This window comes from Camelus bactrianus, chromosome 7 (assembly GCF_048773025.1).
Source record: "Camelus bactrianus isolate YW-2024 breed Bactrian camel chromosome 7, ASM4877302v1, whole genome shotgun sequence".
Classification (NCBI taxonomy): Eukaryota; Metazoa; Chordata; class Mammalia; order Artiodactyla; family Camelidae; genus Camelus; species Camelus bactrianus.
Genome location: NC_133545.1, coordinates 75,050,052 through 75,077,915, shown reverse-complemented (window position 1 = coordinate 75,077,915; position 27,864 = coordinate 75,050,052). Strand labels below are relative to the sequence as shown.

Here is a 27,864-nt window from a genome sequence, read left to right as displayed (position 1 = left end):
CCCGCATTACCGGTCCTGCTTCTTCATGAACTTTAAAGCCACGTATTTAAAACACATGGTCTGTCATCTTTCCAAACCATGTTGCAGAAATGGGAAACCCAGTCCAATCGTTTGACATTTGCATCTCAGCTGAATTCTGGCAGAACGTGAGGCTTGCTCACTGTTTGTCTACCAGTTCCCATGGCAGTTCATGAACTGGTTATCTCTTGACCCTTCCACACTTGTAGACTTCATCACATAGGGGCCACCAAAGTGCAGGGACAGGTCTAAGGAAGCTATTATGACATTTAAAAAGCCTACTGCTTCTGTCATGTTGAAAACACAGTTATACACTTTATATTTTACAGGGTGCAGTAATGGGAGGCATCCCCTACCATAGTGTATGGGGTCAGAAAGCCAACAAGAGAATCGCTGAAAATGAAAACCTTCTCATTTCACTTCAGCTGATATTGGTTAAAGTCACTGCTCTGTAGAATGAAAGAACAAAAACAAATAAAAGTTTTAAAATTTTAAAAATTTATTTAAAATTAAATAAGGTACCATTCCTTTTTCAGAAGGGGGAAAATTGTTTAAGCATGCTTCTTCATGAAACTAAGGGAAAATGATAGAAATGTGTTAGAAGAATATTTCTAAGCCCATAATTTGAATACTTTTGGGGGTGGTAACAATCTTATTGAGAAATAATCCTCATATTAAATAATGTATTTATTTAAAGAACACAATTCAGGGTTTTTCATTTATTCACAGAAGTATGCAACCATTACCACAATCTAATTTTATTTTATTTTATTTTATTTTATTTATTTTTTTAGAGTGAAAGCAAGTTTATTCAGGGAGATACACACTTCATTGACAGTGCAAGCCACCTCAGAAGGCAAGAGAGAGTGCCCCCACAATCAATTTTAGAATATTTTCCTCATCCCTCAAAGAAATCCTGCACCCTTCACCTGTTGTCATTCCATTCACTTCTCAAAATACCTTACTCTCCTCATTTGCTCTCAATTAAGGCCCCAGTTTTTGTTTGATGGCTTCTTACAACATTTTCTTTGTGCCCCAGGTCTGTTGATGAAGATGGAGGGGAGGCAGCGGGGTAAAAGGAGGGGGCTGTGTTAAGTTCCTGGTAAATTACAATGAAAAGAGTTTTCGACAGGAACCTGAGAAATGTGCCTCAGTGAGGGTCTCACAGAGAAACATGAAATATGTTTGTGTTCAGACATATGGATAAAAGTATGCTAACCACTGGATAAGTATACCCTCTGTTTATGGTTTCTCTCTGTCCTTTCCTTTCACTACCTCTCTACCCAAATCTTTCCTCTTTCTAGCTTGTCTTATTTTGGTGTATTCCTTTTTCTAGATTACCACAGCCCTTAATACAACAACAGCCTCTGTCCTCCAGTTTTCCATTGGTAAGTGTTTTTAGCGATTAAGCGATTTAACTTGGAAATGGTTGTTTTAATCGTGGTGTACAATCAGGATCATAGTGCCAGATGCTTTCAGATGAAGAGAAGAGTAAGTCTGAACATGGCAGTAAATAATTTAAAACAGTTTTAACGTGAAATTAAAAAAATTTTTGTTGGTACATTCTGTTCTCATTTCTCTCCAGCATTGAGTGTTATTTAAAAATAATACAGGTAAATTCAAAACATGTGGGTTTTGAATGTGTTGGGTTATTATATTACAGTAGAATTAACCTTATGGTTATGTTTTGCTCAAATTAAGATTGAAGTCTGTTAAATTTCCTGCACTATTATTGACTGGTAGAGAAAAATACAATTATTGGTGGCTGAGAGAAACCAACTAAGGCTTCATATTTGATATAAATAATCTATGTTTTATTCAGACATGGATGATTTAAAAATTACTGTATCTGGCAATATTTCTTTTAAGTGCTTTTATTTTAGAGCTAAAAATTCCCACCCAAATATTCATTAAAATAAGGTATCTTTTGATCAAGTGTTAATAGTTTTGCTATTATATTATTTTCCATCCTAATTTTCGAAGGTATATGTTAATAAACAACATGTCCAAGTTTCCAAAGGGAGTGTTCTCCCTTTGGATAAATGCCTTTTAGAAGAAAAATAAATGCCTTCTAGATGGGGCTAGCTTTATTGGTCTTGGTCTCATAACATGGAAACCTCCTGGCCTCTCCCCATGACATGAAGATTGCTGGCAGCCATGCCCCTAGGACAGCAGCCTCCCATTTCCACCATCTTTACCCTCGTATCTTTGGGGATCCGCCACTAGAGAAAAGACTGTTCCTCACTGGCCTTCTAGTCCTAATTGCAAATCAGTGCTCTCACAGCCCACTGGGTTGATTGTAACAAAGAGTAGTTTTCTTCAAGTCGTGTAGTTGTGACTTTTTCATCAGGTTGCCTCCTTTCAGCTTCTGTAAGTATTATGTGAACCTGCCTGATTGAGGCTTGGATTCTCTTCTGACATCGATGACATTACGTGCAGCATTTTTCAAACTATTCAGATGTCTAAATGTGGTCATAAGAAAAGCATTAGCAAAGACAAAATAATGAGGTTTTTTGTGAAAGAGTTTTTTTTTTAATCTATTAGCAAGTGTATCCTAAACTTTCTATCATGAGCATGTAATATTTTTATAATCATAAAAAATGTTTTTTAAAAGTTGTGGTGCTACAAAAATGGGTATTTTTAAAACTCTAGCATGACAGGCTAGTCTAACTTAGAGGTTCTTATCCAGAACAAATATGTTTAAATTTATTATGCTATTAATATAAAATATAAGTTAAATGTTTTTTATTTATCTGTAATCTGAATATTTATTCTTATGTTTTTGTTAGAACAATGGATGTAGTTTCAGATATTATCTTTAAGCAATTAAAGAACACAGGAGAATCCTCTTTAAAATATATGCCTCACAATTCTGCTAGTATTTGGATTTTATTCAAGGTAGCAGAGGTCCAACACCAATTAAATAATCCTTCCTTAAAGGAAAAAAAAAAGTCTATTTTTGTAAGTAGTCACAAGTACGCTGTGGAGCTGGCATATATTCATTTCCTCACCTTTCAGTAGCACCCTCTGTGAATGACAGAGCTGATGAAAGAGGATTGAGAAGTGATATTTATCAGAGAATGTAGGGTTTGGTGCCTGAGACCCAAAACCCAGAAGCATCATCGTGCTCAGACTTAGGACTAGACCCCAAAATGCGACTTCGCAAGAATTCTTGATTACAACCCCACAAGTCAGAGGGCTGCAGCCCAGCAGACCAGAGAGTAGCATGCATCATTTAATGCCTGGATTTGAATCCTAGGTTAGAAGACTTGAAGAGTAACAAAATTAGGGAGTTGTAAAGGATGGATGGATGGATGGTTGGTTGGATGGTTAAATAGATAGATAGGTATCTCAAGTTTATAACTGAAAAATACAATTAGATATCTTTTTTGCATGGCAGGTTTAAAATCCAAAGTCAAATTTTAACATGTCATTGTTTGGGAATGAAACAGAAAATATTTAGTTAAAAAATTATCATTTACTGCTTAGTGACTTTGTTGGGGAATTTGCTTTCTTCATTTTGAGAATAAAAATTCTTGGGAACTCAGAAGCATTAGCATAGCTGAGAAACAATGTAATGGGAAACCATGAGCTGTATGGTGCATGGTGTTGTATGGTAAGTACAGCAAAGCGGGCAGAACTTTCCAGAAATGGTTTTGTGTTTCTCATTACGAGTGCTTTGAGTGGTAACACTCTGTTATATGGATGGTGTGAGGGCTAGACTGGGGCACACACACCAGTTCCAGAGATGACATCCTTGTGTGCGTTCATCCTGAGCTTTACAAGCCCCACAGTAACCAGACACCAAAATAGCAAATGCAGCCAAGTAGACATTGCATTTATGTTCGATTTAAAAATGGTATTCAGTGTGTTACCAAAAAAAATGCTGTATGTTGACAGTTCAACGCTTATGTTTATTTGTGTCTTGTGGAATTTTCTAAATCTGTGCTGATAGTGTGGTTAAATATGGTCAGTCAGATTTAGAGTCACTCCTTAGAAAGTCCTCCGGAGTGTTAAATATTCATTGTATATTGTGATGATTCAGACGTAATACATTTTCTAGGGCATTATATCATTATTCATGGCTTCAGTGGTGAATTAGGTTAATAATTTGGGGCATATTACCACAATTGAGTAAATTATTGCCTTAATATTTTTCTATTGCTCTTGTAAACATTTTTAATTACATCACAAATGTTATCCAAGAGAGTCTCAAGAACCTCAGATATATGTATAGAAATATCTTGAATTACTAAAGACTGTCTCAAATAAATTCTATCATGCCAATGTTTAGCACCAGTGCTATTCCAGCTCTTTCAAACGCACACACACGCGCGCGTGCATGTAAATACACAGACTGTCTTAACCAAATGAATTTAAAATTAAAGCATCCTGAAAAAACAGCTCTGCAAGTTAAAATTTATCAGGTTATCAACAGCTAAATCATCTTGAAAGATGTCCTAAACTGTTCTTGGAAGAACTTTTCATTTTTCTATTCCAATGAAAGATCTCATATCCATTTCTGTGCTGAGGCATCGATCTGCTACAATCCTCACTTGATTCATTAGATTCAACTTGTGGAATTTATGGTTATAGCCTTAGGGGCATTTACCCATTTCCTTTAGATTTCCTCTGGGACAGGAAGAAAAGCTTGAGATGATGCCCTTGCAAACTATTATTTTACAGATGCCTCCAAACTCTGTTTTCCCAAGCAGGGTCCTGGGTCCAAGGGAAGTGCTGGTAGTGCTTTGTATCCATTGTTCCCTTGAGAAAATTTCACTGAATATTTGCTGTCTGTGTAGGCTTTTCTGAGCTAAAGTTAGCTGCAAAAAGACAAAAAAGTGAGCAAACATTTCACAGTGCTGCATGGTGAGGTAGAAGGCTCTGGATACATATAGATCGTGAGACCTCTAGAGAATTGCCAAATTGTTATAAACGGATGTTCGTGTGTAGAGGTCCCCGTGGTGTCAGGTCCTGCAGAGTAGAAAAATTCAGGAAGGCTTCTTAGGAGAATCCCTGAAAGCCAACAACCTGAGTCACTGAAAAGGATTAAGTTTTTCCAGGTGAGGAAATAGTGACACAAACAAGGAATAGAATGGAAACCTGAGTGCCCTCCTAGGCAGGAGGACTGGCTGGGGGTGGCTGTGACCAATGTCACATATAATTGTGTCCATCTGAAGAGTTAATCTACATCAGCTGAGGGTTTTTAATTGGCAACTGAGGTCAGAAAAATGACCTCTTTCTCCTTGAGCAATAAAGAAATATAATGAAATTAATTCTTAAGATTCTTAAGAATTTGTGTGTGATCTTTTTTAGGAAAGACCAGTTGTGTTAAGAGTAGATTTGTCCCTTCCTTGATATAAATCTGCATTGATTCAGTCAAGAAGACCTTGCCAAGTAATATGCTTGTTTAATTTAGCCCAGCTCTTTTTCAGATTAATAGAATTCGTGAGCCAAATGGGGATTAAAGGTAAAGCATTTAAAAGCATACAGCATGAAGAACAGTTTGGCATGAGAGGTAAATCTGTCTCGTCCATCATGCTACTCTCAGCCCCTAGCCCAGGGACTCAAAGTAAGTGATGCTCATAAATATTTCTTGCCTGAGTGACAAGCAACTATTACAGAGACGTCTGTAATACCGTGTAACCAAGTACTAAATTGGTGTGATGCAGACATTTCATGCCAAGAGAAGATTTGGGGGAGGTGATGTGAGGACCTCAATCAGTGGAAAAGATGACCCAGAAGGAAACAGAGAATCACCAATAAACTGCTTTTAGTGAAGCCTGTAGATGAAAATATATATCCATGTGTTTATCGGTTTGTCATTGTTGAACTAGCTAGAATCTTTTATTTGTTCATAGTTTATAGAGTTAATACCTTTTTTCGTTGGTCATTACTTACAAATATCCTAAAGATTTAGGGGTTTGTGGGTGTGTGTTTATTTTTCACTCCTTTTTGTTTGTTTTTAATCACCTCAAGCAGAGGAAAGGCATTGTGTCATAAATGTTTTTTATTTACAGATTAAGCTATGAAAATGTCCTTAAGACTGAATTATTCTCTTATGTACTCTGTGTGCTACAGACTCTCTGAGATAAATGAGAGCTACTCATGTTGTATTTTGAAAAATAAAAGCTAGAAGATTACAAAGTTAGAGGTACTCCTTGCTGAACTGGAAGATTGCTTTGTAAGAGCTCTGGCATTATTTTTTCTCAAATAGATGTAATAAATAAAATGCGTCTTATAAGAGGTATTACATTGCATTCAGCATAAGGGAAGGAGTTTTTCCCTCAAGTTTAATTTATAAACGTTTTAATTACTCAGAACTTATTTAATAGAGAAACCCTCAACTATTGAAACAACTAATTCAGAAGGAGGAGAAGTTGAACCCGCTCATATTTTGGTGGGAATTATTGCTCATTTCCTCTGTAAACTTCCTGAGATACTTTTCTAAATTAGAGTCTCATTTTTTTTTTCAAGAGTCACTTTCCTTCATAAGTGAGAAAGACCTTGGGGAATTTATTATGAAATGGTGAAAACCTCTTCTGAAAGCATAGAACTCTTTAAGTATAAGACTAACAAAATCTCTGGTGACTTGAGCTCGAAACATGAATAAATAAAAAGGTTAGGATACTTAAATGGTAAAGTTAGCTTAACACGTATACTTTTTAGGGTAAATACATGGTTTTTTTTTGAGTGTAAGATTCTTGGATATGAATGGTATTAAAATCAGGTTTATTTATGACTTGATTTTTAGGTCTTCAAAAATCTATATTAACACAAAACTAAAATATATATGAAACACTTCTGAGTTATCTATTTAATAATTAGAAGTTTGGAACTGACTTTAATTCGGGTTCTGCTGCTTCTTCCCCCTAGAGTTGACTTACTCCTTTTTAGGGAATCTATATTTAAAAGACCCGTCTATATGAACTTCATACATATTCCAAATTCACCTCAACCCAAGTTCTTAAGTCCTATTTTAAGTAATGAAACAGAATATTCTGAAATATTTGTAAGATTCTGCTAAGCATAAGGTTCCAGAAGGGACTGTTGAGATTAAATATGTCTTTGAATTATTAAAACTGATAACTAAAGAATTGTTTTAATGTGAATACCGTTTGAAAGATACTATGCCCTTTCCCTTTTGAAATGTTTAATTCCTTGTCACTCACCTTGATGAGGCTTAAAAAATAAATAATTCATTCATAAATATATTTGTTGAGGGCCATTATAGTAGGAGGGATGTAATAAACTATAGGATGAAAAGAAATTGATCATTGATTTAGACTAAGCGGTCTTTCCTACATAAAATCTCATCTCATCCCACCTTGCTATCCCTGAATCCCCATTTCCTCTGTATTTATTTTATGATGCCTACTTCACTCTGCACTGGTTTACACACTGGCCATTTATGTATATCCACTTTCACCCTTTATAGCATAAGTGGTCCTTGAAGACTAAGGAGTTTACAAGTATCCCTCTTTGTATAAAGGGCGGAATTTTACTCACAACTAGAACTAAATAAATATAAACTGAACTGAATTAAATTCGTAAGTTAGGAAAGAGATTTGGTAACATTGCACATTAGTGCTCAATACTACACACACCATTCTTGACTGCTGAGGCAAGGGAGTGTGCTGAATGAACTCCACAGGTGATGCAAAAACCTGATCTGAGCCAGCAGTTTTCCCTTTCTCATCAATTAAGGACTCTTAAAAAAAAAAAATTTTGGCCGGGGAGGTCATTAGGTTTATTTATTTATTTTTAATGGAGATTCTGGGGATTGAACCCAGAATCTTGTGAATGCTAAGCACACACTCTAGCACTGAGCTATACCCTCTCCCTAAAATTTTTTTAATGAAGTATAGTTGATTTACAGTGTTGAGTTAGTTTCAGTTATTCAGCAAAGTGATTCAGTTATATATTCTTTCTTGTGGTCTTTTCCATTATAGATTATACGTGATACTGAGCATAGTTCCCTGGGCTATACAGTAGGTCCTTATTGTTTATCTATTTTATATATAGTAATGTGTATCTGTTAATCCCAAACTCTTAGTTTATCTCCCCTTTGGTCACCATAAGTTTTTTTTCTCTGTCTGTGAGTCTGTTTCTGTTTTTAAATAAGTTCATTTGTATCATTTTTCAGAAGCTACACATAAGTAATATCGTATGATATGTCTTTCTCTGACTTACTTCACTAGTATGATAATCTGTAGGTCCATCCATGTTGCTGCAAATGGCAATATTGCATTCTTTTTATTACTGAGTAATATTCCATTGTGTGTATATGTATATATATATATATATATATATGAAACACATCATCTTTACCCATTCATCTGTTGATGGACACTTAGGTTGCTTCCAAGTCTTGGCTATTATAAGTAGTACTGCTGTGAACATTAAGGTGCATGTATCTTTTCAAATTAGAGTTTTCATCTTTTCCAGATATATGCCCAGGAGTGGGATTGCTGGATCGTATGGTAACTCTATTTTTAGTTTTTTAAGGAACCTCTATACTGTTTTCCATTGTGGCTGCACCAAACTACCTTCCCACCAACAGTGTAGGGTTCTCTTTTCTCCACACCCTCTCCAGCACTTATTATAGACTTTTTGATAATGGCCATTCTAACCAGTGTGGGGTGATACCTCATTGTAGTTTTGCTTTGCATCTCTCTAGTAATAAGCCATGTTAAGCATCTTTTGATGTGGCTGTTAGCCATCTGGATGTCTTCTTTGGAGAAATATCTATTTAGGTCTCCCATTTTTTAATTTTTTTTTTTATTGAGCTGTATGAGCTATTTGTATATTTTGGAAATTAAGCCCTTGTCACATCCTTTGCAAATGTTTTTTTCCCAGTCTGTAGATTGCATTTTCATTTGTTTATGGTTTCCTTTGCTGTGCAAAAGCTTCTAAGTTTGATTCTGTCCCATTTGTTTATATTTGCTTTTATTTCTTTTGCCTTGTGAGACTGACCTAAGAAAACAGTGCTACAATTTATATCAGAGAATGTTTTGCCTATGATCTCTTCTAGGAGTTTAATGGTGTCCTGTCCTATGCTTAAGTCTTTAAGCCATTTTGAGTTTATCGTTGTGTATGGTGTGAGGGACTGTTCTAACTTCACTGATTTACATGCGGCTCTCCGGCTTTCCTAAAACGACTCAATCAAGGACTCTTGATCAATGATTCTTCTATCAGAGAGATCTTTAGGATGTGCCTATATTCACTGTTGGGAAAGCAAAACTTAAGACACTGCCCAGCCTTCAAGGAGTTTATTATCAAATAGATCAGAGGGGGGTCCCTTTTTGTAAGAAGAAACCGAGGGGTGCAGACCACAGAGGACAGTGAAAGTGCAGCCTGTCAGAAAGCCCAGGAAAGGGGGAGGTCCAAAGACAAAGCTTTATCATTTGGGATGGAGACCGACAGCAGCAGGTGTGGTGCTGCCCCAGAGTGTCAGCATCACAAGGAAGGTTAGCACGATGGCTCCCTTCAGGGAGACACGGCGGAGGCCATTCTAAGACCTTGAGACCAAGGTCAAAGCCCCAACAGCAACAAGGGTGGTAATGCCGAGTCTCCAGATTGCTGAGGGTGGAGAGGGGTGTTGCTTAACACCTGCTGCCAAAGGTGGGGATTAGTCTTCCTAGAATTGAGCCAGACCTGGGCCCTAGGGCTCGGTTTTTGGCCTCTGCCCTAGGGAAGGGGGCGCTGCTCGGCAGGGAACCTGGCAAAGCCTGACACATTTTGCATTTCTTTTCCTTGTGTTTCTCCCAACATAGGATCAGATGAAACTTCTATGCTGTGGACTTGGGAGGAAACTTACAAAGGGGTGGGCACCCAAAAGTGGCTGGAAATGGCATGGTGTTCCATAAATCAGGAGAGGATTAGTCCCTTTCTCTCTTATGATAGGAGTGGCAGGGAAAAGGAAGAAATACAAATATTTTGGAAGTGAGGGAATGGGAATAGGACCGAAAGGGAGAAAGGTACAAAAGGGGAGGAGGACAGCTGTTCATTTTATATCCTGTGGTCATTGTCCATCTGCCATAAGCTGAAAGAAATCACCTAATGAGGTTTGGGAATTTCAGCCAAGGAAGTGACTAAGGAGCAAAATATTAACTACAATAAATCACATACTGTCAGGTTTATTCAGAAAGAAAGGTTTGCAGACCCAATAGCCTGTTTACTAGTAAAACCAGTCAAAACAAAAATTATTACTAACAGCCTCATTCTAAACGTAGACAAATACAAAACAGAAGATGAAGAAGAGTTGCTTTTAAATCCTGGTTCTTTTTTTTACATTTTATGAAACAGGTTTTTTGAGTTTAAAGGAAGTGTGTTTTTAGCATAAGTATAGAATTATTGGTGAGGCTTGTTACTGTTCTATTTTATTTAACATCTCTTAATCCTTAATACCAGTTTTTAGTAGATGCTTAAAATGAAAATTTTACTTCCATATAATGATCCTTTTTACAACACTGTCCTTGAAATTTTTTTTTTAGTTAAAAATATGCTAACTTCTTCCTCAAGGGTATTTTTTTGGTGAGCAAAACAGAGGTATAGACATAAATCCTAGATTTCCATATTCAAGTAATTGCTAAATCGATCTTTTGAAACAGCTGAAGATTTTGGACATGTTGCTTTCTCTAAACTGACACTTTCTATTAATAAAATAATAACTTATCTCAACTTTGGTTATCATATTTTACCAAAATTGAATTTACTTACTCTTGATAGATCCAAGAGTAATTCGAGGGTTTCCTCTCATGCGGAAGGGAACTGTTCTTAATTAAAGTAATATCAGTGGGCTCCTTTCAGTCACAATTCCCGTCCCTGTCATTTGGGACTGAGAAGCCCCAGGTTGCTTCCTGGCTGGGCTGCCACAAAGCATTATCCGATACAGTAACCATTTTTTCCTTCCCTGACTCTTACCCGTGAATCAGACTGCTGCCCCTTTGGCTGTAGCCTCTGAATGGCAGCAAGTCATGAGCTGCCGTCTCTGTGCAAGCACAGGCCAGGCGAATGGAGGCTGTATTTTATGAGAGCCTGAAGCAGCGCGGCAGGATGTGTGGGCAGGGTCAGCCATGGGGACAACAGCTACGAGAATGCCTGAGAGCAGCCAGGGAGACTGCTGCTCAGCCAAGAACGGCATCCAAGTACTCTGTGGATACCCGGTGTACATGAAGGTAATAAGTAACAAAAACAGTTCATTTCAAAGGGTATCAGGCAAGAAGCTAGCTCACTCCTAGAGCACAAACTTGTCTACAGGTTTTACAAAATTTAGAAACTAATGAAGCAAATTTATAGGGATGTGCCACATTACAAGACAGTAGGAACAGATACATAAAATCTTATAAAGTTTAGGTTTTTTACAAGGAGAGGAATAAAGCAAACATGAAAGCTAAGAAACGTATAAAACTGGTTATCCCGGAAATTACAGCCTTGTGTGCTTAAAACCAGGAGTCACAATTTAAATACTGTTCACCAGGTAGTCCTTCTAGACTTGCCTTATTAAAGGTGTTGCTCTGCTTAGAGTAGATTGTTTTGATGCCATGGGCTGAGAGAGCTAATGCCCTTAGGGTTTTTTCCAGCAGACTCAGTAATGAGGAAAATAAAAAATCTAAGTGTAATATAGTCATTATTTTCCATCACTGTTGTTACTGGGAAATAAACATGCACAGCTGCTACCAATGAAATATTTGAGCAGAAGTTTGTGAAACTATCAAAATATTGATCATCTGTCTAATAATGGCCTATGACTTGCCTGCAGCAGAATTGCTTTAAAGAAGAATTGCCAAGTAGCCAGTAAGCTTTTACTGTTTCTTGGTGCTTTGGGGTATAATGAGTATTTTCTTCTTAATGAGCAGTACTGTCCTCAAAAATCACTCTTCACAAAAACAAACAAACAAACAAACAAAAAATAGCCAATTGCCAGAACTGCTTATTGTACCAACATCTTCATGCTGTTCATCACGTTTTTCACAGTACAGAACGAGGCAAGTCCCTTTCTTGAATGCCTTAGCCTACAGTAACATGTACTGTCCCCTGGGAGCGACAGTGTCTAGCTTTTAAAAGCTTCTCTAAAAGTTCCCCATTCATCTCTTTCTCTGCTTCCATTCACTGCAAGCCCGAGTTAATGGCCCTGGCCTCCATTTATCTACCTTGAAAAGATGAAAGGATGTGTTGATTCCGCTCAGATTTGCTCCAGTCGTAGCAGGGAGTTCTAAGTGGCCAGATTGCATCTGTTTCATCACTTTATGATCTTTCTCTATCAAATGCTGTTGTTTGCACGCGGCTCCTGGAGCCCTGCTTGTCTCCGGGGCCTGAGTGTTGAGTAATGGCAACAGCAGCACTTGGACCACGAGAATCCTCAGCGGGGCTCTGTCCAGACACTTCTCAAGCCATCAGTATTTATGGGTCCCGCTCCGCTATCTAGAGGCATGATTTCTGGCAGCGCTTTTCCCCGTCTATAAATTCTGCAAGATCACTTCTCTCCTTCTGTGGCCCTGTGCTACATTTAAAAAGGCAGCTTGTTTTTCAGGCAGAGCTTTGAGGAAAGAATCTGCTCCCGGCAACCACTACCGAACCCCCAAGAGGCAGTAGCTCCTTCTGTTGTTTCTGTTCTGATTTACTTTGAAAAGTCCGGGGCTTTGTGCAGAAGGGCATAACCAAATAAAAATAAAACTACCCAGGCCTTGAGAGACTAAAACCAATTGATTTATCCTTCTACTCTGAAAGTAAAAAGAAATAGTGCTACTGGAGATACAGGCTGACAATCCCTAATCTGTAATTCCATATTACAAAAACACTGGGAAAAACCACAGACTTTTTTTTTTTAATTTATGGGATGGCAAAGCCTCCCATGAGCTGAATTCAGTTGGCAGCAAGACCTGACTTGAAGTGATTTAAGGCTATTTATAATCTTTCTTCATGCTACTTATGTGAATCTTCATGTATTTCACTGCAGAAATATTAACATGTTTCATTATAGAGTAATGGGGATGTTGCATAATTTTGTACCATATTACCTTGCTGAAATCTGTAAATTAAGTAATTTGGATCCTGTTTGTATTACCTTAAGAGATTATGGATCTGTATGGCTATTATTTTGAGAAAAGGAGTAACCCTTGAATTCTTAATAGAATAAATGACTAACATTTATATTTTTTAAGTGATCTTGATTTTATACCAAGTCAAACTATATTTCAAGTTGTTCATTTTTATGGCAATCATCTAGGAGAGATGGGAAGAAAGGAAAAAGTTTATTTGTGAATTTGGGAACTTCCTGGCTCTCAGAGGTATTTGCAGTCTTCTCCGTGCATGTGTATTATGGTTAATGGGCTACTGCACGATGAACAGGTTTTCAGTGTGCTTAATATAGGCTTCATTGATTGGCTCGTATTTACTGCTTGTTCATGTGCTTGTGTATTCTTGGCATTATGAACTCTAATAGCCCTCTAAGAGTCTGTCAGCCAACACTGCACAGAAGCACCCCACTTAGTAAATCCTGGAAGTTACAGATTCTTACTGGCTTCGGTTGAGCTCCTGAGGTTCACGGGGGCAACGTCGGCTTCATTCAGGCTCATCTCCAACACAGTCCAAAAATAAATGGCATGTTTCTAATGTGAGCAGATAGCTTACAGCTTGTTTCATCCATCCGAATTCAGTTGCAATGTGATCATTTCCTTCTAAGAATATTTTAATTGAGCCAGATCTGCCTGAAGCAACAGAGAAGGGAAATAATTTCAAAAATCCTATCTTCTTCTCTTTTTATTGTTGTCCTGCATTAAAATACATTGTCACTTGAATGTGCCATATTAAGCCTAGTGGAGAGTGAACTGTGTAATCTGAAGTTCGTGCTCCCATAGGAGTTAAGACACTGGTGAAACGCAGGAGCCCAGTGCAGTGCACACCTGTACTGGGGTGGGGTGGAGGGGTCTAGGTTTTTTGGCTCCACGTTTGAAGCTTACACAGTTTGGGTGGGGGCTAGTTTCACTTTAAGGAAAAGAATACAAAATTACACATTCAAAATTAGGTACAAATGTGAGTGTTTATTTAGAATAAGAAAAAAATCAAAACAAATTACAAATCTTTAGAAGCTGACAATACCACAAACTTCACCCAATCCAAAAAGTCTAATATCTTTGTTAACTGCCTGAAATACGTTTTCTCTTATGATTTTTGGTTGCATATTGCCTCTTCATGTGACAATTTTATAGTTTTTCTCTTTGGAGTCTAGAAAAATAATTCTGCTTCTAGCTTGCTGGATCAGGTTTTTTTTTAATTATTAACATCTTACCTGCACAACTCCTTATTGATATGTCATGTATGATTTTAGGATTATTAGCAAATTATAAAAATCCCTCTCATTTTTTTCATGTATGAACTATAAAATTTCAGGACATTTTAACTTTTCTTGCTCAGTGACTAATCTTAGCTACTCTTTGAATTGACATCACTCATTGACCAGTTCATCATCACTGTTCCTGAGTCATGATGATATAGGTGTGTCAGCACAGTGGGCAGTAGGTGTGTTCCTGGAAGCTCTTTCTATGCAGAGAATGACTACACCATAAAATAGAAGTGACCTGCACAACTGCATAACTGTTTCACATGCACACGTATCTCCAACTCTGCTTCCCCTTAGCTGGATCCCAAAAGCAGCCATGACCACTCCAACACCACCTGGCTTGAGGGGAACATGGTGAGGCAGCAGTCAAGAAGGGAGGCAGTGGTCTTAACCTGTTGCAAGTGTTGTAAAACATGGTCATCTGAGCACATTGCTAGAGTTCCTCCCAGGGCCTGAGGGTGCTAGCTCAAGCGAGGGGCCCTGAAGCTTAACTTCGTGGTAAATCCACTTCTGTCTACACTGTCGTGTTATGTACTATCTACACTAACATGTTAGAATTGAACATTATGTTTATAGATGTTATACTGATAAAGAAATATTTACATTCTTATAATAAACTTACTGTCATTTCTTTCTTTTTTTTTTTTTTAACTTACTGTCATTTCTACACTTTGTTCATGGGAAAGCCTCAACTTTCCCTTCCAAATACCTATCTCACTCTATCTCCTTATTTAATATTCTGTTGTTTTTATCTACCTCAGTATTCATATGTGGGGATCGTGGGGATTTCTATACACTGCTGCAGCTGGTTTTCTGGTTCTCAGTAGATAATATTCATTAATGCAAAATAAGAAAAAAAGGTTTTAGAATGTAGATATTTTAAGCCATGGGTTTTTTTTACATTGAGAATATTATACAGCATATTTTCATGTCTTGATGACTCATTTTTATTGATAAACAACTTTTGCTGTTGGCATAAATGGGTAAGGGAGATGAGCATTGGATTGGTAGTCAGGCCATATGGTCCTTTCTCTGCTGACTGAGCTTGCCTCATGACCTTGGGCAAGTGGTGGAGCCTGTGTGAACCCCTGGCAACTTGTTTGTAAAGTGAAAGTGTTCACCTGCATGATCTCTTAGATGTCTTCCCACTGCGGTCCTAAATCCTGCAACTGAGTGACAGGAATGAACTATGACTTAATCAGGAATACATTTTGTCTGAAAACATGATTATGATAGTGTCTGTTTTAGTTCAGGCAACCCCCCAAAAAAATATCAAACTACTTGCCGTACTTTTATTCAACGAATTGTGGTTAATTTTTTCTTGTAGCTTGTTTTTCCATGAGGGAAAGATACTAAGTAGAGGAACAGAAAGGCAGCATCATCTGAACCATGTGATGTTACTCAAACAATTCTCAGCATCAGAGATTGAAAATGCTGCCTCTCTAGCTCTCCCTAGAAGAGTGACAGGCTCTATGCTGGAGGACAGAGGCTATAAATCACCACCATCTTCTTATCCTACTGAAAAGAAGCGATGCAAAAGAGCCAGTAATAATAACAATATCATTGCATTTTCAAAAGACTCTTCCTAGAGTTTAACTGACAAGTGTTTCCTACATTGCATTCATTCATTCATTCATTCATTCAATCATCAGCTATTCACCGAGCTCCTCTTCTGTGTGAAGCAGCTCTCAAGGGAGACAGGATTTGTAAAACAAAATCTTTGCCCTGGTAGGGCTGACATGCTGGTGAATATCAAACAAATGAATGTCAGGGAGTAATGAATTCAACAAAGAAAATTAATCAGGGGACAGCAAGTGAGGGGTAGCATTTTGTTGGAGGTGGCCAGGGGACGGCATCTGAAGATGTAACCATTGAGCAGAGGCTTGAATTGTGTAGGTGAGTTAGCCCGGCAGAAGGAACAGCCAACGTACGAGCCGTGTGGACTGCTAACAGGGTGCCACACACCTTATGTAAATGTCAGTCCTAAATGATATTTTACTTCTTTAGTGGGAAAGGCTCTTCAAAGGGCATGCATTTCCTAGTTTTTCCTGAATGACAGCCGAAGTCAAGAGAAGTGGGACTGAATCATGAGAAAATAGGCTTTTGAGTTCATGTGTACCTCAGACATAAGAAATAGTTTTTAAGGTTGACTCATCGATTGATTGATTGCTAAATCGATCATCTTGGCCTAACTCCCGATAACAAAAGTGGAAACTAATTTATATTATGTTTTCTAAATTATACTAGGGATGGTAGTATTTAAATGGAACCAGGGGTAAAAGTTGATACCAGTTTGAGTTGCAATTTTAAATTGAATAAAGTGGTTCAAAGATCAAACCAAGATTTACAATAAAACGTTAGAATCATAGTGATGCGGCTTTTCAGCAGTAAAAGGAAACAACCTTCTAGAAATAAGCTTAGCCATTCTTTTTATTTCTTCATTTTTAAATAACAAGTGCTAGGCAGTGTTTTACATTTGCAAATATTAATGGTTTCTTTGTAGTAAAATGATTACTTCAGAAACCGATTTTCAAGCTATTATGGAATTTGTTGTTTAGGATACACATGTGGATTATGCGGTTACCTTAAATTTAATCCTGATTGCAACATTATATCAGGTTAATGCTTTCCACATAATTAAAATGATCTGAGTAGGGAAATGTTAGGATATTGCTTTCCTGGAATATAATTACTTTTTAAAATTTTTCTTTAAAATACCTTTCTAGAGATTTTTAAAACAAATGACAAAGAAATTCTTTACAAGAAGGTTAACCTTTTGTGTTTGTTCTGAGAGCCCAGTTAAGAGGTTATCACATTGATCTGGGTGAGAGATGGTCCAAGGAGGTTGCGGTAAAGGTAAAATAAAGGTATAGATTCAATAACTGTGCAGGAGGAGGGCCTGCAGGTTTGGAGGACTGGCTGTGGGGGGCAGGGAAAGGAGAGGACTGGGTAGGGAACCTACAGAGAAAGTGGTACCCAAGTAAACTTGATATTGAGGATAACGGTGGTTTAGTCCTGTAGGTTTTTCTCCTTTCACCAACAACAGGGCTGTTATGGCTCACGTCATGAGCCTGAGTAGAAGCACAGAAGCCTGTCCCAATGTGTTCTGACCATGTGAAAATTAAACAATCTTTTTTTTTAAGTATGCTTTGTGCACCAAAAGGAGTACAGTGAAGTGGTTGAAAGCATGGGTTCTGGTCTGCCCAGTTCTGAGTCCTGTTTGGGCCCTGGGTAAATTGCTTGACCTCTCTGCCTCAGTCTCCTTACCTGTAGAGTGGGCACACACATGGTGGTACCTACCTGCTCATAGCAACCATATATGTTCTCTTGAGGGACTGGAATTATTTTTCTTTGTGGGTGCCATTAAAACTATAACTGATTAGATTTATTGTTTACTTCGGATGCTAGGAACTGAAAGATCGAGTTTCCACTCTAGCACTTGTCAAGACCTTATGAAACGCATCTCCTTATACTGATTTGTCTTGCTGTCCTAGTCCCAGAGCAGATTTTCTTACCAAGTAGATTCTTCTCTTTTCCTCTATCACATTCACCAGTGGTGCTAACAAACAGGTAGATTACTCATTTGGTCTCAGTTTTCATTTTCATATCGGACTTACAGCATTTCCATTAAAGAACTGGGAAATAGCCCAAAATGGAAAAAAAAAAAAAAAAGCTATAGGGAGGAAAGTGTGTCATTAGTTCTTTGATAAGCAGTAATTCAATTGTATATGTAGCCCATGAACAAATACTTGCCCCTTTTTGTAGGATAAATGAATTTATGAAACAAAAAAAAAATCTTTCCAAGAGTGTGGACCAAGATCTGTTTTCTAGGCACTTTTCATGTGTTAACACCTTAATCTTCACAACAGTTCTATGAAGAACTTGCTATTATTAGTCACATATTACAAATGTAGAAACTGGACACAGAAAAGATAAGTGACTTGTCCAAGGTCACACAGCTAAAAAGTGTCTAAGCCCAGATTGCAAACCTGGCAGCCTGCGCCCACCATCCCCTCTCCTGACCCCTACACATAATTTCTCTCTGGAAGATAACTTATATCAGAGGGAGTTTCACTGTAAAAAAAAAAAAAGAGTTAAAAAATTATATAGAATTATCAGTAATACTAACAAACATTTAATTTATTATCATGTAGAGTTCCCTTATATGAGAAAAATTAACTAAGATCTATTTAAGGCTACATGACCCGTTGTAAAATGCACCTATCATGAAAGATTTTGTAACATTACAATTTGGAGTAACATTTTTCTGTAAGGTTACAATTTTATTAGGGTTCTTTCTAAACATGAAAATGGGTTTTTCCCTTAGAACAGTGTGTTAATCTAGTTAAATATTCAAACCAAAACAAAATTAATCAACTTGAAGGGACAAGATATCTTACGATTAAGAAGATATTACATTTGAGAATTTTTTTTTTTAACACAGTGGAAAGTGATTCCTGACGGAGAGGTCAGAACATGTGCCTTGGGGATGATATTCTGGGTGGCTTATGACTACTTTGTATGACTTTGCAAATTGCTTATTTTCAATTATACTTGGCCATTACAATAAGACTTTGCTAATAAGTAAAATCATTCATCTGGCTATCATTATTCCTCACATTACTTTATCTGGCTGATAAAAATGTACCATAATTACTCATGTAATTTGTCTCTTATATTTTTATTCTAAAAGCAGACTGGATTATGCAACCATCTAAGTCATCTTAGGGCAGTTTCTAATTAACTTGGAAGAATTATTGCCCTGTTGACTAGACAGCAGTACCAGAGTTAAGCTGAGGTCAGGATACATGCAGTCCAGATACGCTAAAGCATGGCTCTGAGATGTTTTGTCATTTTGACCCAATTCAGGCAAGTCGAAAGTCCCTAAGTCCCATCTACCGTTATAGTTCCCCTTTCTAGTATAAATACACCTCAGTAGAAACAAAGAAATGGAGAACTAAATAAACAAAATTACAGCAAACTTACTCATGATCCCACCAGAATTTACTGAGCTTCTGCTGTGCACCAGGCACTGTTCTGGGTACCAGGCACACAAGTAGCAAACAAACAGACATCGTTCCTGCTGTGATGGAAATTGCATTCTGACAGGCGATGGACAATAAGCAAGTAAACAAGTAAATAAAAGATCAGTTTAGATACTGATAAGTACTATGAGTAACATAAAACTGAGTGATAAGGTGGAGGATGATTGGATGTTGAGGATGGACTTCTTAGATTGAATGATCAGGGAAGGCTTCTTGGAGGAGGTGATACCTGCCCAGATCCCTGATAGACGAGAGACACAGCCAAGGGATGGTCTGTGGGGAAAGATGTGAATGGAATGAGGAGGGAATAGAATGTGAGGAAATTGACAGAATCCATGTCACTGCAGGCAGAGAGGAGGGGCACAGAGACCCTGAGACTGAGTGTTCAGGAGGGAGGAATAAAGTCCAGAGTGGCTGGAGCTTAGTGAATGAGTGGAAGAGTGGTGTAAGGGAAGGTCTAAGATCATGTAGGATTTTGTCTGTCATCGTAAGGAACTCATCCTTTTGTTCCTAGTGTGCTGAGAAGCCTAGAGAGGGTTTTAAGCAGGAAATGACCTGATTGTTAAAACATTTTAAAAGACCCCTCTGTTTTTGAAGAATGGTTTACAGGAGGATAAAAGGGGGAGCAAGGAAACCAACCAGATGTGATGTTGACTTGACTAAGGTGGTGCCAGGAGGGAGGGAGAGAAGCTGAACAATATTTTGGAAGCAGAACTCCCAGCACAGGCTAAGGGGGTTGGAAGTGAGAGGTGAAGCAAAGGGAGGAATCAAAGCCGACTCCTAGTGTTTTTTCATTTGTTTGCTTGTTTGTTTGAGCAACTGGGATGATGTCATTTGAAAAGAAAAGGGTAGTGGATATTTGGGGGGTGGAAAACCAATACTTCTGAGTTTGACTTAGTAAGTCTGAGATGTCCGTTAGAGAGAAAGTAAGCAGTTGGATCTACAAGTGTGGATCTCGTGGGAGATCTTATCCTGGACGTGATTTGTTATAGATGTTGTGTAAAACTTCAAACTAAAGGGAGGCAATGTAGAGAAGAGAAGAGAAAGGCACCAAAACAATTTAAGGTCAAGAAGGAAAAAGGCAACAAAGAAGACTAAGAAGCAGCAGCCAGTGAAGCAGGAGAAAATCAAGAAGGCGGTGAAAGCCACAAGATGAAAATACCCAAGAAGGTGGAAGGGATGGATGTGTCCAGTCCTGCTGAGAAGTCAAGTAACCTGAATATGGGGAAATGATCTGTTGGTTTGGCAATACGAACTCCCCAGCCACCTGAGCAAGAGCAGTATCAGGGTAGTGCTTGAGCGTAGATGCCTGCGTGGAGGGAGGGGAAGGGAGTAAGACATGAAGAAGTGGAGGCCATCACTGGACAACCCTTTTGAGAAGTTTTGATATCAAGGGGAATAAAAACAGGATTGGAAGGAGCAAATGGTAGGGATGTGACATTAAGAAAAAAAGTGTTCTAAGAAGGGAGATGCTTTGAAAGTTTCTATGATGTTTGTATGACGATTGGAATGATCCCGGAAACTCACTGGGAGAAATTGTTGATGCAGGAGAAACAGAAGGGAGATCTTAAAGGGCAAGAGGAGATGGGATCTGGACCACATGAGAAGGTTCACCATTGATTGGAACAGAAACACTTCATCCATTGTAACAGGAGGAAGGCAGAAAACACGGGGACAGTGGTTGAAATGATGAGGCCATTACTGTCTGCGTTTCTGTTTTTCTTAACTGTACATGGTGCATCGTTACCTAATAAGAATGAACTTAGACATATGATTATGTGAAAATTCCAAAAAATTTTTTAAAAAACAGTATTTTTGTACATGACTTGATGAAACAGAGCAAGTTATTAAAGTAGCACAAATCCATAGGCCTAAATTTAACAGCACAAATTCAGGACATCTTCAAGGGTTGCTTTGTTGCAAGACAGTTTCAAGGCATTATGTAGATATCTGCGTTAGCAGGAGTAGAGACGGTATTTCTATTGCAGTGTAAATATCTTAAGGCACAGGACAAACTATAAACCAATAATAGGCCAGAATTGTTGCAAGTACCCATCATTATGTACTATGAGTTGACTAAATAGCCAATAATAATGTAAATGACAGTTACAGCAAATACATGTAGGTGGGTCTTTATCATTTATCAATTTATTTGTCAATTTAAAATCAAGAACTGACAACCAAGACCAACTGGAAACAACACTCATGAGGTACCTTTAACACAAAATATCCTGTCCTTCCCCGACCTGGGAATATAGTAGTAATCTTGGTGTGTGTGGCTCTACACAGGAGCTAGAGTTCTCAGATGGGGATGGGGGTCCTCAGTAAATTCTAGAAGTCCATCAGTTTTATTTATGAACACAAAATGTTATGAAATTTCCTTATTTGCGGTGAGAACCAAAGAGTTTGAATTTTTAGACCTGCTCGAGTCTGTCAATGATTCTCAGACCATACTTTCATAACCATGGTTCTAAATTATCTTCTCTCCTTCAGCAATTTTCAAAATCCTTGCTAAATTGTGACTTTAGAGTGAAGGATGGCGATTACACTGGAAGTGATCTGAAGGAGAGAAAATGGATCTGCAAATGAGAGGATATTTTGCATTTTTCATTTGGCTTTGTCTTTCCTTTCTGGTTTTAAGTGTCAGCTTGGACAATCAAAGATCTTTGATTTAAGACAGGAAAGAAAGAAGAACCTGTTGCAGGTGGCATCTGCTTATTATTGTCCCCTCAGTGCATGAGAGGTGCTTTGAGGCATGTGATAGCCCTGCACCAGGACATCTAGGGGCAGGCAGTTGGGGGCATTAGGCCCCTGGGCACATGGCCCTTAATTGACTCTCTCCTCCCCCCATCACAGAGACACGCAACCATTGTCAGTCTGGGCAAGGACAAATCTTATTCTGCTGACCAAAGTCTGTGTGGTATTGGGGCTGCAATTCAGAAGTGTTCGTGTGAGGAAAACTTCACCCAGTCAGTATACGTGGAACAGCTGTACCAGGAGTAGGAGTGGAGATCATTTATTCTTTGGATTGGCGCCATTTGGTAGTTTGATGGGAGTGGCCCCGTGTCAGGCAGATATTCAAAGCTGACTGGTTCTCTAGGGGGATGGTTCCTCCAGGTAGGAAAATGCCCTCAGCATGGGCAGTGCCTCTCCTCTGGCTGTCCCTCCATACCCTGTACCCCCATCCTGGTTTTCTAGTTGTCCACCCCTGTTGGAGTCTCTGTGGCTTTGGGGCTGTCTTTCACATGGATACTCTTTAAGATAACCCTGGGCTAGTTCTGTTTTCCAGAGTACTCATTTGGTCTCTAGGAAGTGTGCACCTTTATCCTGCCAGCGGTGAAAGTGCAGCTTGATCCTAAAGGACTAAGAAATTATTAAAGGATTATAAGCAGGGAGATAACGATTCAGTTCATTTGTAGGAAGATCACTGGCGACAGTGTGGATGGGGGAGGACATGTGAGGCTGCAAACAGGGAGCCCAGCTTATCCTACTGCAAAGTTCTGGGAAGAGCTACTGAGAGTCCAATAACAATAGTGAGGAGGAGATGGAGCCAGAAGATATTACTATTTTAAATACGAAAGAATTTAATGACTGAGGGAAGAAAAGTGAGTCAGCTGCCAAGTGCCTTTTTGTTTCATGGGTGCATAATAAATTTATTCTCATAACACTGGGACGGTAGCATAAGAAAATAGACAGGAGAGAGGTCACATTGGTCATCATCAGGGCCACACTGGGCACATTTTTATTTTAAGATTTATCAGCCTGCCTTCTCTTTTCTCAATTTGTAAACAACTTGCATAGAATTGCTTCCATGAGGAGCATTGTTGGTTATCATTTGTTCTATTTGTTGCATTTGCTTTTAAGTACGTATGGTGTATAAAATATAAAGGAAGCACCTAAATACAGTTTAAATTATCTGAGCTAATTTGAACTTTCTTTTGAAATAAACAGATTGTCTGCCAGAGCTCCTGCTTGTTTGTGTTGAAGTTTGTCTCACATAATCCTGGCTTGGTTTCCATTTCCAGCCCCACAGTTTGGTATTTATTTTAAGCAGCTACTTAAGAAAGGTAGAATTTAGCAATGATCAGAATGGCAGAAAGTAGGTTTCTGTTTGAGCTCAGGGTTGCTGTGTAGCTTTTCTTTCAATAGCCTTTCTTTCATGCTTTTTCATCTGCTTTTTAGCTGTGAGAATAAATCTAGGGAAACTGCTGTTTGGCCTTTTTAGCACATTGCCAGCTTTGGCGATGGCAGACTAACTGGTGTTGTACCAAACATCACTGAAATAAAATAAATGAGTCTGATTACAGCTTGGAACTCCTGAGTACTACAAATGTAAAAACCGTCAACAGATGCTGTTTGCTGAACCAAGGCTCCTCTAGCAGATGGGTGAACGTTAAACATAAATTGCACGATGTCTTTTTCTTTTTGGTTCATTTGTTTTTAATATAATTTTTTTTTTTAAAAACCTGCTATTGAGTTACAGTGAACTTACTTCTGGCTTATGTTTTATGGCTGTTTGAGGGATCTAAGAAGATCTTTGAAATTACAGTCAAACTGTGCTTTATTATATGAATTCACTGAATATGTAGAAACAAATTCTTATCAGAGTTTTGAAACTTTCTTTTGTATTTGCATCTCAAGCATTGAAAATAATCATGCAAAACAATCAGCAGATATCCACAATGGGACATAATGTCTCTCTTTTAAATCTTTAATGCTGGGCTATAACAGAATAACATCAATCATCTCTCTGATAGTTCTCATTCACTTAGTACTTGAGTTTACTTTACAGTATTTTAGTTTCTCACATCCTGCCTCATCATTTAAATAGTACGCACACAGAAGAGGAATGCTGTTTTTATTCTTCATACCGTTGAATGATTTATAGGCCATTTAATGCAATCGTTGATATTAACTTGCAAGAACTGTAATGGCATTATTAATTGTTCTATAATATTTAGATATGTCTTGGCATAGAACTAAGTGCTTATTATAATTTAACTTAGAAGTTCATGTATCTCTAAAGGGATCTGCAGTTTACCTTTTTACCAATTCCTAAAAGTATTTATCAAATATCATTTATCAGAACAGATCACAAGAAATTTCAGCATAGTTAGAAGAATGGGGAAATGACCAGATAAATAAGTGGTTAGAAAATTACCTAAAGTATTTATCAAGGAGGGTAATATGTAATTACACTGTTTTTTAACTTTGAAATTTATTGTTTTTGCTGTTTACAGGCTCAGGTTCATGTCGCTTTAGCTACTCAGACCCTTGCATCATCGTGTCCTATGCCAAGAATAACACTGCAGACTGGATTCAGCTTGAGAAAATTAGGTTTGTCATCATTCAAAATATTTTCATAAATTTTGATGTAGGTGGACTTCTGCTTCTCTGTTTGCCTTCACGCTACTGCTGACTTTATGCCTCATGGTTAAGGGACTCTGGCTGTTAGTTATGTTGGATTGCACGGATGCACATGTTATTACTACCTGCTGTATTTGAAGAAGGTACTGTAAAAAGTGTAATTTTCCGTTCAGTACTGCCGGCTGTCAGTAGTAGCTATAGCACACTACTTATTTTTGGTAAAAATACATTTGAGATAGTAACCTTCCTGACGGATCCTCCACAAATTACATCACCACCCCTCTCTCTAGCTGGCCTAGCTGTGGCCTGGAATATATCAGACTACCACCTAAACTCCTTGCAGTCTGTGATGATAATGAGTCAATAGCCTTTTGGATCTAATCTCTAGTTCTGTCATTTTCCTTCTAATTTCCATAACGCCAGTTCTAAAATTCTATTAATATAATTTTGATGCAACTCGTAATCATTTATTACATATTCTTTATTAAAAAAGAAATCCCTTCATAAGAAAATGAGGTAGGATGCTTGAAGAGGAAAAAGCTCATACAAGGTTAAACTATTTGATTAAATTTAGCGAAACTCAAATTATGTTAACTATTTCTGTGTAGTTTAAATCAGAAAATAAAATTCAGAATAAATGCTTATTTTCAGGTATGGTGGGTTATTTAAAGGAAAAAATATCTTGACATTTTGTTAGGTAGTTACTCTGATTGGTTTAGTTCTTAAATAGTATGACTCAAGTGGAACATTTTCCATCACTTTTGCAATAGTTTCCTTTTTTCTCATGCTATTTTCCTTACCCTATTTCCATATGGAAAGGATTGTGATTTCTTTTCAGGAGAAGAATCAATATTAGGTTCTTAGTCTTTAATACTAAGCCAGTCTTTCCAAAGTTTCTAAGTAGCATTTCAAATAAAAGTGAAAGTCTCACAGTCCAAGTTCTAGTCTAACCAAAAACTGAGAAAACTGATTCTAGCTCGTGGATTTTAAGAGTGTCTCCCTCAGTGGCAGGACAAAATATAATTTATAGGCACCTGGTACAAGCCAAGCTCTGACATAATGTGCCAATTGCCATGTTTATAACAGGGCATTTTGCTATTCTTTGTAACTTCTAGTAGTTATTCTGAAAATACATTCAGATTAAATACTGATTTATATAAATGGCTTTAAGCAAGGCCGCATAAGTGTTGGAAGTTTTACTCATACCTCCATTTTTTCTCTTTCTAATAGTTATTTTATATATCATAGTTTAGATAAATTGTAATACATAGATCTTGATGAACAACAGCTACATGCTTTTGATATGACAAATAGCAAATGTACACATTTAACTACAAGATATAAAGATCATATTCAGCTGATTCCATTTATTTTTCGCTAAATAAGACTCAATTTTAGGCCATGCACCAAACTATCATTCTCATTAATGCAAGTTTTTCTTACCATTAGTGATCCGAGTGAACATATTTACAATCACTACTTAAAGTAAAATACATTATCTTCACAAGTTTAAATTCTTTTTGAACTTAAAAACATACTCATCATTAAATATTTTAAAAGAAAGGGGAATGGATTATCCCCAAAGGTAAGGTACACCATTTATAACCTCCACTGACAGTTCTGCAGATTTATATGTGCTTCATTGGTGAGTGAAAAATATGGCTTTCCTCTAGTCCTTTCAAAACTGATTTATAGTAAGCCCAGGGTACTACTAGTTTGCATTTCAGTACCACTTTTAATCTTGGGTAAAGCCATCATTTTTACTATATCAGGTTTCTACTTCGGTAGAATAAAATGTTTAATAAAAAATATTATATAGCAAAAAGACCTAGATTCCAACAGATGCAACATAACAATCATGTTAAGTTATATCATGTTTTTAAAGACTGAGGTGCATGAAATTGTAAAGAATTATAAATGGGAGCATTTAATTCTCATGGCAAATCTCACATTTTCAAAACACAAATGTTTCTGGTTGCTGGAAATAAAACAACTATTAGGTAAAAACTGATTATGAAACATATAGCATCCAGTGGTCTCTAAAGATGCAAAATTTCAAAGCAAGAATTAAAATGAATAATTTTATAGTTTTTCTCCTTTTTTTCTTCTTTGTATCATATAAAATAAATAGTTTTAAATTGCGTGTCTACCATGCACAAAAAACTGCTGGATGCACTTTGAATTTTTACAGGTACCACGGCAGCCGTGCACCATTTTCTCTTCAGTTATCCCTTTACTGGCTTACTTGAATATCCTTGCTGCCTGCCTTGCGCTAAAAATAAAGCTCTTTAAGACATTTAAGATTTAAACTGTCATCGCTTAATATGAACATCTTAATAATCAGCATATATCAAAAGGTTTAAGAGTATGGGGTTGTTAAATATTTCACCTGTAATGTGTATAGTATTTTTAAGATAATAAAACTACAGTCTTCCTTAAGAAACAGAATGAATCTATAAGGAAGATAAAGCGGATGCTGTTGAACTTTATCGTGGCACCAATTCTCATCTCACCGTGTGTTCTAGAGCCCCTTCCAATGTCAGCACGATCATCCATATCCTCTACCTGCCTGAAGCTGCCAAAGCAGAGAACGTCCAGTTTCAGTGGAAGCAGGAGAATCTCCGTGACGGTGATGTGTATGAAGCCTGCTGGGCCTTGGATAACATCCTGGTCATCAACTCCGCCCACAGACAAGTTGTTTTAGAAGATAGTCTGGATCCAGTAGACACGGGCAACTGGCTTTTCTTCCCAGGAGCTACAGTGAAGGTTTGATCTCTCTTTTGTTCCTTCTTCTTTCTAAAATCTCAAAGCTCAGTAAACCAATTTGTACAAGGATAACTATTTCACTAAAACCACTATGAAAGGAATGGGTAACATTCTTATTTACTTTACCCTCCCCTGTAAGGCTGGAAAATCGTTCATTTATTAATCTCTTTAACAAGTATTTTTGAGAACCACTGTGCACTGGGTTGAACCTAGACAGTGTAACCACAAAAAGGCAGATATGTTTCTTCCCTCCCTGTGGCTGTCAGTTTAGCGGGGGGAGTTAGACATGTCAACATGCACATATGGAACAGCATAACTGAGTTT

At 37.7% G+C, this 27,864-nt stretch overlaps 1 protein-coding gene across 1 annotated transcript in view; it reads left to right on the top strand.

Moving 5' to 3' along the window:
- RELN (reelin) overlaps nucleotides 1-27,864 on the top strand; it is a 444,588-nt gene that overhangs the window by 228,014 nt on the left and 188,710 nt on the right. Inside the window, exons 8-10 of the mRNA XM_010946673.3 lie at nucleotides 1,355-1,406; nucleotides 24,648-24,744; nucleotides 27,300-27,540. Coding sequence (XP_010944975.2) covers nucleotides 1,355-1,406; nucleotides 24,648-24,744; nucleotides 27,300-27,540 — 390 coding nt within the window. The remainder of the gene's footprint in view (nucleotides 1-1,354; nucleotides 1,407-24,647; nucleotides 24,745-27,299; nucleotides 27,541-27,864) is intronic.